The 12570-nt window shown below is 41.4% G+C and overlaps 1 protein-coding gene across 2 annotated transcripts in view; it reads left to right on the plus strand.

Moving 5' to 3' along the window:
* Window positions 1-12570, plus strand: part of rspo3 (R-spondin 3) — a 42403-nt gene that overhangs the window by 28350 nt on the left and 1483 nt on the right. Inside the window, exon 6 of one of the 2 annotated variants that reach the window (XM_052064807.1) lies at window positions 12222-12350. The exons of the other annotated variant lie outside the window; for it this stretch is intronic. Within the exon in view, the coding sequence (XP_051920767.1) occupies window positions 12222-12350 (129 nt within the window). The remainder of the gene's footprint in view (window positions 1-12221; window positions 12351-12570) is intronic. 2 annotated transcript variants of the gene reach the window in all.

Consider the following 12570-nt stretch of genomic DNA (forward strand, 5'->3'; position numbering starts at 1 on the left):
CCCATGATGGTCCTTCTTCCAGCGCCTCATCTTCTGTTCCCCATTGTCTGAGACATTCTCTGAGTACATCATCCGTTGGAGCCTTCTCCTTGATGTATTCATGGAGCTTGGATGTTTCATCCTGGACAGTGGCTCTCACACTCACTAGTCCCCGGCCTCCATCCTTTCGGCTTGCGTACAGTCTCAGGGTGCTGGATTTGGGATGGAACCCTCCATGCATGGTTAGGAGCTTTCGGGTCTTAACGTCCATGGTCTGAATCTCTTCCTTTGGCCAGCTTATTATTCCTGCAGGGTATCTGATCACTGGCAGGGCATAGCTGTTTATTGCCCGGGTCTTATTCTTGCCATTGAGCTGGCTTCTTAGGACTTGCCTCACTCGCTGGAGGTATTTGGCCGTAGCCGCTTTCCTTGTAGCCAGTTCGAGGTTGCCATTGGCTTGTGGTAACCAAGGTACTTGTAGCTGTCCTCAATGTCTGCTATTGTTCCTTCTGGGAATGAGACCCCTTCAGTGCGGACTACCTTTCCTCTCTGAGTCACCATCCGACTACATTTCTCAAGCCCGAATGACATCCCGATGTCGCTGCTGTAGATCCTGGTTGTGTGGATCAGGGAATCTATGTCCCTGTCGCTCTTAGCATACAGCTTTATGTCATCCATGTAGAGGAGGTGACTGATTGTAGCTCCATTTCTGAGGCGGTATCCATAGCCTGTCTTGGTGATTACTTGGCTTAGGGGGTTCAGTCCTATGCAGAACAGCAGTGGGGAGAGTGCATCAACTTGGTATATGCCACATTTGATGGACACTTGGGTAAGTGGCTTGCCATTGGCTTCAAGTGTGGTTTTCCACATCCTCATCGAGTTCGCAACGAAGGCTCTTATGGTCCTGTTCACCTTATACAACTCCAAGCATTCAGTGATCCATGTATGTGGCATCGAGTCATAGGCTTTCTTGTAATCAATCCAAGCTGTGCACAGGTTGGTACGTCGGGACCTGCAGTCTTGTGCGACTGTTCTGTCAACCAGGAGTTGATGTTTGGCTCCTCGAGTATCTCTACCAATGCCCTTCTGTGCTTCGCTCATGTATTGATCCATGTCTCCACTTATCTTAGCCGCAATGATGCCTGACATGAGCTTCCATGTTGTGGAGAGACAGGTTATTGGCCGATAGTTGGATGGGGCTGCACCCTTCGAGGGATCCTTCATGATCAGGATCGTTCGCCCTTCGGTTAGCCATTCTGGGTGAGTCCCATCCCTCAGCAGCTGGTTCATTTGTGCTGCTAGGCGCTCGTGGAGTGCTGTGAGTTTCTTTAGCCAGTAGGTGTGGACCATGTCGGCCTGGTGCTGTCCAGTTCTTCATATCTGAGACTCTTTCCTGTATGTGTGTGTGTGTGTGTGTGTGTGTGTGTGTATATATATATATATATATATATATATATACACGCTGGCTTCACAGTGCAGAGGTACCGGGTTCGATACAGGCTCCGGCCTCCCTGTGTGGAGTTTGCATGTTCTCCCCGGGCCTGCGTGGGTTTTCTCCGGGTGCTCCGGTTTCCTCCCACGTTCCAAAAACATGCATGGTAGGCTGATTGGACGCTCTAAATTGTCCCTAGGTGTGAATGTGAGCGTGGATGTTTGTTCGTCTCTGTGTGCCCTGCGATTGGCTGGCAACTGATCCAGGGTGTCCCCCGCCTACTGCCCGAAGACGGCTGGGATAGGCTCCAGCACCCCCCGCGACCCGAGTGAGGATTAAGCGGTTCAGAAAATGGATGGATGGATATATATATATATATATACAGTCTCATTAATGGGTGCTATTTCCGTATTTTACACATAGACAAAACGCACTGTATTATTGGCCGCAGATTTAAAGTGGTAAAACATACGCCAGCTTAAACATACGGCATGCATGCGCGCACGCTAAAAACACGTTACCCTGAAGCATACGGTAGCATGCCAAGACATACAGATACAAGCTAAAAACACGTTTTTAAAAAGGCAACGGAAGCAAAGTTCCGTTGTATTTTATTTAGCCATCGTACAATGTACTCACGTTTTTCGATCAATCATCACCCAGAAATCCATCAAAGTCCTCATCCTCTGTATCAGAATTGAACAATTGTGCAAGTAATCCATCAAAAACGCCGTGTTCCCTCTCGTTGTCAGAGTCACTCTCATTGCCATGTGGCTCCACAGAAATGATGCCGGCTTTGCCAAACACTCGAACAACAGTGCAAGCAGACACGTTCGTCCAAGCAGCCACAATCCATTCGCAAATTGTGGCGTAACTCGCCCAGCGCTGCCTCTCACTCTTTGTAAAGTTGTGTTTGCCATTGATCATCCATTGTTCCCATGCCGTTCGCAACTTTACTTTGAGCGCCCGGTCGCAACTTTACTTTGAACGCCCGGTTGATGCCGATGTCCAGCGGTTGGAGTTCTTTAGTCAAGTCTCCGTGAATCACGGCAAGCTCAGAGTTCATTTGCTTGACTTGGTTTTTCACTGCTGCTGTGAGATGGGCACGCATGGTAAAAGTATAACCGATGGCTTGAAGTTTGAACTGATATACTATATACACGCCCACCCTTCACTGATTGGCCGACTTCTTTACCGCAAGCCTGTCCACAGTCACTTCTGCCATTTTCTCTATATAAACAGCGTGTCGGCTGTTAGTCAGGTTTTGGAACTGCATACACAAGACGCTCCACATCATAAGGCGTCCTGTCCATTTTGGAGAAAATTTAAGACTTTTAATGGCGCCTTATAGTCGTTAAAATACGGTATATATATAAATCCCTCTGCTTTGTTTTCTGTGTCAACCATGTGTGTGGTTGCTGAGGTGCTTGGTGACTACAGCTGGTTATTTTGTAGCTTGGCTATGTCGTGTTAAAGGACAGATCTCAGACAAGCTCAGATCCAGCCCCCTAGGGCCTAGCATTTGCAGAACAAACGGAATGTATGTGTGTGTGCACGTGTGTGTGCGTGCATGCGTGCGCACGTGCACATGTGTGTGGGTGCGCGTGTGTCTGTGTGTGTGTGAGTGTGTGTGTGTGTGAGAGAAGATGCACCAGAAATCTGAAACAGCTCCTGACAACCGTAGAAAACGAATTAAACTAATTAAAAAACTGGTTTGACAGAAATAAATTGTCACTTAACCTGAAAAAAATCGAAGTTAATTGTTTTTGGCACAAGACCAATCAAACACCAAGCTAAAATTATGGTAAACTCAATTGAAATAGAAAGAGCTTTATAGCTTTATACAAAAGCATGCGCTGTTAAGTGAGAATCAATATGGCTTCAGGGATAAACGGACCACCTCAATGACAGTTATGGAGTTTGTGGAAGCAATAGCCACTAATATAGACAACAAAGAATTTACTGTTGGGGTTTTCCTAGATCTAAAAAAAAGCTTTTGACACAATAGATCACAGTATATTATTGAAAAAACTAAAAAGATATGGCATTAGAGGTGTAGCTTATAAATGGATAAAAAGTTATTTAGAAAACAGATATCAGTACGTGCAACTCAACAATAAAAAACGAATCAACTGAAAATCACTCACGGAGTTCCTCAGGGGTCAGTGCTTGGTCCAAAGCTATTCATCTTATACATAAATGATATCTGCAAGGTCTCAAAACTATTTAAATGTGTCCTATTTGCTGATGATACAACTTTCTACTGTTCTGGAATAAACCTGAAACAGCTCCTGACAACCGTAGAAAACGAATTAAACAAATTAAAAAACTGGTTCGACAGAAATAAATTGTCACTTAACCTGAAAAAATCGAAGTTAATTGTTTTTGGCACAAGACCAATCAAACACCAAGCTAAAATTATGGTAAACTCAATTGAGATAAAAAGAGCGTATGAAACTAAGTTTCTCGGATTAGTAATAGACTCAAAACTATGTTGGAAGCCACATATCGATAACGTAAAAAGAAAAATAGCCAAAACCGTAGGGATCCTCTACAAAACCAAGGAAGTGCTAAATAAGAGATCTTTGTACACATTATACAATTCATTATTATTACCATATATGACCTACTGTGTGGAAATATGGGGAAATGCTTGCAAAACAAACACGCTCCCTATTCTAAAACTACAAAAAAAGCAATTCGAATTATTAATAGATCAAAATATACGGAACCCACAAATCCACTATTTATCAAATTAAATACGATGAAATTTTATGACCTGGTTGACTTTAAAATCGCCCAATTAATGTACAAAGCACACAATAACCTGCTCTGCCAAAACATTCAGAAGTTTTTCAAAATTTGAGAAAGCAGCTATGATTTAAGAGGTACCAACTTATTCAAAAAACTCAAAACAAGAACAAACATTAAGCAACGAAGTGTATCTAGCAAAGGTGTTAATCTGTGGAATAATCTCGAAACGGACCTGAAAATTAGTAAATCGCTTGCTGAGTTCAAAAACTAATTCAAAAAAATTACAAACAACCTACATCAATCAGAGTTAAAATGATAAATTCTAAACATTAAATATGATGATAAATCAGAACTAAGTTGATAAATAGAGAAAGGTATTGAAATATCCATTATGAATACAAGAGAAAATTGACACAAGAGTGCCAGGGTGTGGATGTATATAATCCCGATACAAACCAAAAATTGTAAAAATATCACGGTTAAGGGTAAAGTATGAGCCTTAATGGAGACTTCTTTCTTCTTACTTTTTTTCTTTTCTGATTGATATAAAAATGATTTATTAGATATAAACACATAACGGGGTAGGACTAGATACGCTTTTTACTTCTTCCTACTCCCTTGAACATAATAACCGTGTTGAAGGAAGACTGATTTCTTTCTTTTTACTATTTTATCTACCTTATTTTCTGTCAAATTATTACTGTATGTTTTATGTTCAATAAACAAACAAACAAACAAACAAACAAAGACAGTTCACTCTGGAGCAGAAACAGCCAGACCAACATCAATATCCTCCCCGAGGGAGGCACACGGTGACCAGCAGATCAGGATTGGTTTATCCCCACATCTGCCAACATAGGCACATTCAAACCAGTACACAATTTACATACTGTTGAAACATATGTGACAGCATCTTTCTTGCACGCTGCTACTTTTGGGCTGTGCGAAACTATCCACTGCCGTAATACTCAAGCACAGACACAGCTGTCGCTCATGGTGATCATTTGGGAAGAGTCAAATGGGTTGGCGTGATTTGTATTGCAGTGTGTGAAATGTGCACTCTGTCCCCCTGTCTCTCACTCTCAGCCTTTCCTGCCATCCTCACTCCTTACACACACTGCCTGCCAAAGATCATAGTTCCTCCTGTAAGATCCCTGTTAATGCTCCCCGTCGGTGGGGTTGGAAAGTGGCTTAATTGTGACTAGTGATGAATTTGAATGTAGGTTGAGGCCATGTCCACATTCACAGTTATTTTAATCATTTATTATTTTGTTTATCTATTTAACTCACTAATTTTATACTTTTTTCCCATTCCCACAAGCAAGCCTCATGCCTCGTGACTCAAAACAGTTGAGAATTCCAACCAGATTTCATGCCATTCTGTTTCGTTTTGTTTTAAAAATTAAATGGAGTTCTGGCGGTGCGAGGTCGGCCAGTTGATTTTCAGTTCAATGCAGATCGAGCGGCTCTGAAGGCGGTAACCCATAACAAGATCGTGTTTCGAGCTGGTGTGGGATCATGTCTACCAAGATTGAAGTGCAAATGGAACGCTCGTTGTGTTGCAGTTACAGATTTGTTTGTTTTGATAAATGAATTTGATAAATGAATTGGACTGGTGTGCACCAGTCCAATTCATGGCAGCAATTGAAAAAGAAACAAAAAACAATGGCGTTCTAAAGAAAAAAAGCAAAATGGCATTATATGTACTTTTCAAAAATAAAATCAATTTTTTGTTTCTTTACTTTAGTTGCAATTTATATAACCTACGCATGTGTCAGATCATTTTGCCTGACCCTGTATATTATATGCCAAACCTTTGTACCACAAATATTGATTGACATCATGACCAGCCTCAGTCAAACTGTTACATCACCTGGTCTCCGTTATTATACAGCCGGTACCAGAGAATCGATGAGCGAATAGCTCTCGGAAACATGTCAAAATGATGCATGTACGGTAAATGTATGATAACACTAGCTGTAATGGTTAGACCAGTGGTTCTTAACCTTGTTAGAGGGACCGAACCCAACCAGTTCACCAGTTTGTGCACATTCACCGAACCCTTCATGAGTGAAAAATAAAAATATCACTTTTTACAAATTCAAGACAAAAAAATGCATTTATTAAAAACAGAAAAAAGCGAACACAATTAGTATAAGTATAAAGTATAGGTTTTAAAATTGTGCACAAAGTCAACCAGCCAGTGATGGCCAAGCGAACGTGTCAGAACTAATTGACACGTTGAGTCGGGGTGTCTTATTCTCCATGGCAGAGGCTCTATCGAACCCCTGAGACTGATCCACCGAACCCCTAGGGTTCGATCGAACCCAGATTAAGAACCAGTGGGTTACACAAAGGCTATTGATAAATGACAGCTCACAAAGGTTTGCTTTTAAGAAAGAAATGTTGAGTATACACATACCAATTATCCCATTGTGGACTGTATCCCGGAGTCTGCGGCTTTGTGTTTTTCCTGGTGCTGCCTCTAATGACATGAGGGCAGACGTTCTTTTTTTTTAAACACAAACCCAGAACTTTTTTCAATTTCAGAAATAATAGTCATGTTTGCATTTTTTTTTCAAATCCATTATTTTTGTTTGCAAATCCTTTTTTGGTTTGATTCCATAAAAACAAACAAATTTCTCTCCTTATTCTTGAGCCAATTCGATTTTGTTATCGTATTTACTCTCTTTGTTCTGTAGGTACAATTTTCAAGTGTAATACTTCTCTTAACCATCATTCCTAATACCTTCTTGATTTACCATTATTGTTCCATTGCATGGCCAGAAATTATTTTCTTCTGACCTAAATGTTGGAACGAAAGAAAGATTTTTTTGACATGATGCAGCCTTTGTTTATCTGTGCTTCTTAGTGTGATTAACCAGTCGCCTTTGCTCTTAGGTGAATGGGAGCTAATTATCTGCTTTGCCACATCCTCTCCTCGCTGTTTATGTTTTGCACATACAAGGGTGGGCGGTGGGTGGTGGGTGGTGGGGGGAGGGGGTGTTCTGACCTTTGAGAGCCCCTGTAATCCTCCACCAGCCCTTAGACACTGATACATCCTCTTCTTCTCTCCCACTTTCTCCCTTTGTTTTCTCCTCCCCCTACGTTACTTTACCACACAACTTTTTATTTCACCGTCCACACTCCTCCATTGGCATAGGGGTTACTTTTCCCATTTATTTCCCCAATATTCGCTTCCCAATCCCTCAATCTATGTCCATTATTTCAGATGATCTTTCTGTGTGAAATTGTTGTCATCTACAACATCCTTATTTTGGTTCTACCGGTATATTAGAGCACAATATTGTCAAGTAAAACAAAAGGCTATTTTGCTCCGTTAAGAGTCCTGGTACATGACTCTTATGAATGAATGAACTGAACTAAAATACTAAACAGAGCCATAGTTAAGCATGTGGCTGAGACATAGCTATGCGTAGCGCAACAGATAGAGACCAGGAGAAACCAAGAATCAGAAAGAGAAATGCAAACGGCAACAAAAGAAAGAAGTTCTTATTGTAACTTCAGCCTTCGTCAATGGCTGAATAAAGAGTAGATCAATATTCTAATTCATGAAAACTAAAACAAGTAAATTGAAAGCTCTATCCTGTTGAAGGATGAACAGGGCTGTGCTTCTGTCCTTTCACGTGACAAAACTAAAACTGGAAGTGTGCTATTGAATTCGTTGCGGTTTCCCGGATGGCAGTTATCACGTGACACAAAGAGGCATGTAAAATACAGTACAAGGAAACGGAGAAAGTTACCTCTGCTTCAGTCTTGCCCACTAGCTGAAGCTTGGAAATGTTCACGCACACTTTCTCATTCGCCACCATCTCCCTCAAGTTAATGCAGGCTAATTTGTACTTCGTTTGACCTGCTGTTCACCCCTCTGTATCTCTGTAGCTAGACAGTGTGCCTGACCCCTTTGACCTTTTAATTCCCTACACACACACACACACGCACACACACATCTCTCCATAGCACACTTGTCCACTATGATAAGTACAAGAGATTATACATGTGTACCTAATCAACAGTTTGGCGAGTGTGTAAGGCCACACCCATGCGTGAACATGTCTGCTACAGAAAGCTATTTAAACCACCAAGGAGAGATACACGTTCACACCAACATCCTTCATTGTGACATCCTGACAGCCATCGCCACATGCATTCCACTCGTTAGGCAGCACATAGCCTTTAATCCAACCCACATCTCCCGCCAAAAGCTCCCTGGACGTCAGAGCGCTTGCCACAGAGGATGTGTCACCAATAAACCACACTGTGCCTCTCTGAGAATGTGTGCACGCACACACATACTCATAGGCCCCTTGGGCTAACCGTCAAATACAGCCCCCCACTAACTCCCCAACCATAACTGAGATGCTCAACTCATTTTTCAACAGATCAGCGGTTACATTTATGCATTTGATGGTCAACTCATGCCAAGAATGTGAATTGATATACCCACCGAAGACCTCCTCTGATATATTTACTATAACATTGCTATAGCATTCACAGTGAACATTGATGTAGAATTGGTATGCTGGGTTTTCTGAAACCCAATGGGCACTTGGCCTTCAACTAACGATAATTTGTGGAATTGGTTTTATTTGTCGATTATTTCATCGATGAATCAATTAATCAGATTTTTTTTAACTTGTTTTAGTTTCCCTCCCATTGTTAAAACAAAATAAAAAAACAGCATTTATTCATATTGACAGTGCAGATTTGGTTTCTGGTTTGGTCTGTAACGTCTCACAGAACAGCCCAATTTGGAGACCACGCAGAAGTTTGAAAACGTAAAACGATACTATTGTTTTTGTTTGTTTGGTTGTTCTTTTCCATGGAAGATCAATGTCACCAGAGAGAGCTGGAATAAAAAGACCAAGATGTTAAAAATTCATGAAACAATAACATTTTAAAGCTTCTAAAAATGTTTGTCTTGTTTCTAATTCAAATCCTTGAATGGGCTGTGATCAGTTTTTCAGATAGAGAATGAAGCTGAGGTCTTGAGGCCTCACAGATTCCTTCAGGGTGGATCACCACAGGAAAATCTATAATTTCAGAAGCTGAATAATGATAATTCATTCATGATATTAAATAATTAATTAGATGCATTTAAGTTGTTAAACATGGCATAGCTTTATTTGTGATAGCTTGATATTAATATACCAGCTAGCTCTGACACATAATATTTGTTGATTGCTATGCGGATCCATGTGAGGGTAGGCGGTATAGAAAATGGATAGCTGGTTGTTTCCATACGAAATGCAGGAGAATGTATTCTACATTGAAAGTGCACAGTGGCTTGTCCTTTGTATGATATTCCATGACGTACAGACTTTCCTAAATAATTAGAATCAAATGAATCGCTTTTGCATCGCTAAAATGAATTCCATTTTATAGAACTACAGGCCTATTACTGTAAAATTGTACGGTCATCTTCACTCATAGACTGGACGGCGTGACTACTGAAGTCAGACTTTGGGGAATGTGATGTCTGTTGAAAAAAAAAACCTCGATACGTGTCTCATTGCTCGCTCACTGCACACTTGTCAAAACACAGTTTACAAAACCCCATCAGAAACAGTTCCAACAAACTAAATGCATGTTGGTTTTGATAAACACTCGACTAATCACCTCAACCCGGCATGGATTAAGTTTCTCCTCTGGCTCCACACAAACATGGGGTCTACAGTATGACTAATCCACCCTACTTGTTGTAAATAGTTATGGTGTAAGGAGAGGAAAAACAATGCGAGCGAAGGGGACTTCCTGTGTTTATAGAGGGCCGGGGGCAGACCCTGAATGAGTCAGTGCACCGATTACACTGCTTCCATCCGTCCATCGAGTTATCCATCCAAGCCGTCATGTATCTTCTTTTACTCATATCTCAATACAGTCGAATAGAATACTTAAATATGACTATTTACCACTATTCAGATCATGTAGATGTACAGTGACACCCATATTATATTTGTGCACGTACGCTGGCAGGCATTCGGTAAACTTGCACAATATGTTTAACACAGATACAAGAGCTCAATAAAAACACTGTTCGGGTACACAGATAATGCCACATCACACACAAACATCTTTATTATTATAGTTTTGACAGTGGTTCTCAATTATTTTGTCATGCCCCCCCCCCCCCCAAGGAAGAGGAAAACATCTTGTATCCTTATAAACGTATAAGAGAATAAAAAAAGAAAGAAAGATGGACCAACTTTATGGAACAACTTAAAACAAAGAATAGCTTTAGTAACTGGAACAGAAAAGATTTAAAGTGCATCTGAAATTCAAAAATACAATTAAATCCTTAATTTAACAATAAATATTTTTGACTGACCATGTCAAACCATACGATACTGAAAAATAAAATTACATAAAATCAATAAATAATAATGCACTCAAACTAATCACCAACATGATCTCAGGAGGACAATATTAAAAAAAAAACCTTTAACCAGCAAAACAAAAATATATCAAAGAATTTGTGCTTTTTTTTTTAAATCAAAGATGATGTCTGGATTAATGGCTACAATGAGTACATTTTGCAATGCAAAGCTTTTCGAAGCGAGGTTTGAAGCAGGATACAGCAACTCTTGCCTCCTGCTCAATGTGTAGCCCGGATTTGTATTTTAGTTTACTGAATTAGCAGTCACAAAGCGGCATGATTGTTGGCAATATTCGGCACGTTTTCGATGAAAAAAAAAACACAATCAGCTTATCAGCGTGATTGGGGTCTAATGTCTTTAAGTGACGCCTTAATTTATTTGGCTTCATGCTGTCTGCTACCGAATTTTTTAGACACAGTAAGCACATAGATCTTTCCTCGTCTGCCACCACAGTCACATTGAAGCCGAGTGCTACATACGCCTCGTCATATTTCCTCCCTGAGAATGCTCCCTGCGCAAACTTTGCCAATGAGAGCGCCACTGACCCCTAATGTAGTGGATGTGCAACTGCACATTATTTTAGGACAGTAAAAAACATTTTTAAAAAGCATGTTCAGGGTGTCCCCCGCCTACTGCCCGAAGACGGCTGGGATAGGCTCCGGCAACCCCCGCGACCCTAGTGAGGATCAAGCGGTTCGGAAAATGGATGGATGGATGGATGTTCCCCGAGGTCAAATGCACCCCCCTTGACGGAGCCTCGCGCGGCGCAGTACTTGAAAAAACACTGGTTTAAGACATTTTGCTGGCGCCAGGCAGAATCCTTGTACCGCCAAAATTCTCTCCTGTCAGTCGACAAAATATATATATACCGGTATATGGCTATTATTCAACCATAAAACATTGTATTGTAAAAAAGAGCAAGCCATTTTCAACACTCTAAATAGTACATTTGTTTACACAAATTAATAGCGCACCACCAAGGGCAGGGTGGCCATCAGTAAGCATGGGAAAATATGTGACACCCCCCCCGCCCCCCCCCCCCCCCCACACACACACACACATACACACACCACCACTCATCACGATTACATTTCGGCGCATGACAGTAAGTATTCTCAGGCCAAATTTTGGTCTCAGGACAGACACACACACACACACACACAAACACATTGACTGACTAATATATATATTGTATATATGTGAAAAAATATGAAATTAAATTGTGACATGGGAGGTTTCGGTTCAACCGCAGCTATTTGAAACAATGTTCAGTATGAATCATTTAGCACTGCACGAGCTCTACACGACTGAAAATCACATTCATAAACAAAGTAGGAAATTAAAAGAGAATAGTTTTCTTCCTAAAGGCTAACCTTTTGAGTACAGCTCATTGGCATGTACTTAATGGCAGCCTTTTTATTACATGATGGTGTGAGCAGGTTGGTCATGTTGCAAAAGCTTAGTGCGAGCGTGTGATGGGCCTTAAAAGGAGGGTCAAGAATGAGCCTTTCCTGGTCCAGCAAGAAGACAGCTCTGATTAATGAGCAGGCAAAAAAGGAGGGGCTGTGCAAAGGGGGGGGGGGGGCAAACACAGCGGAGAGCAGGGAGAAATCTCATTCTCTCTTTCTCCCTCTCCCCTGTGTCTGTCCCTACTGCAGACTTCAGCAGTTTCACAATCCCCCAAAGCGGCCAGACAAGCGGCCCAACAGGCAGTGCTGCTCATTTCCACTCACACATGAACGGCAGCAGCACAACAACAGGAAAAGGGCCTCTGTATTTGCTCGCAGGTCCTGTCTCCAAGCTCCCTGAGACTGGATCTTGTTATTATCATTATTACTGTATACTGTAGCTCAAGCTTGAGATAAACTTTCAGCATACCAACACTCTTCGTTTTGTTTATGAAATGTTGCAAGAGCAGATACGGGGAGGGGTTTATTCAAAGGCTTTCTATTTTGGACAATGGCCTGCTCATCACTGCAGAGAGGGTAGGAACAGCTGATGTAGTTG

Source organism: Hippocampus zosterae, chromosome 5 (assembly GCF_025434085.1).
Source record: "Hippocampus zosterae strain Florida chromosome 5, ASM2543408v3, whole genome shotgun sequence".
NCBI lineage: Eukaryota > Metazoa > Chordata > Actinopteri > Syngnathiformes > Syngnathidae > Hippocampus > Hippocampus zosterae.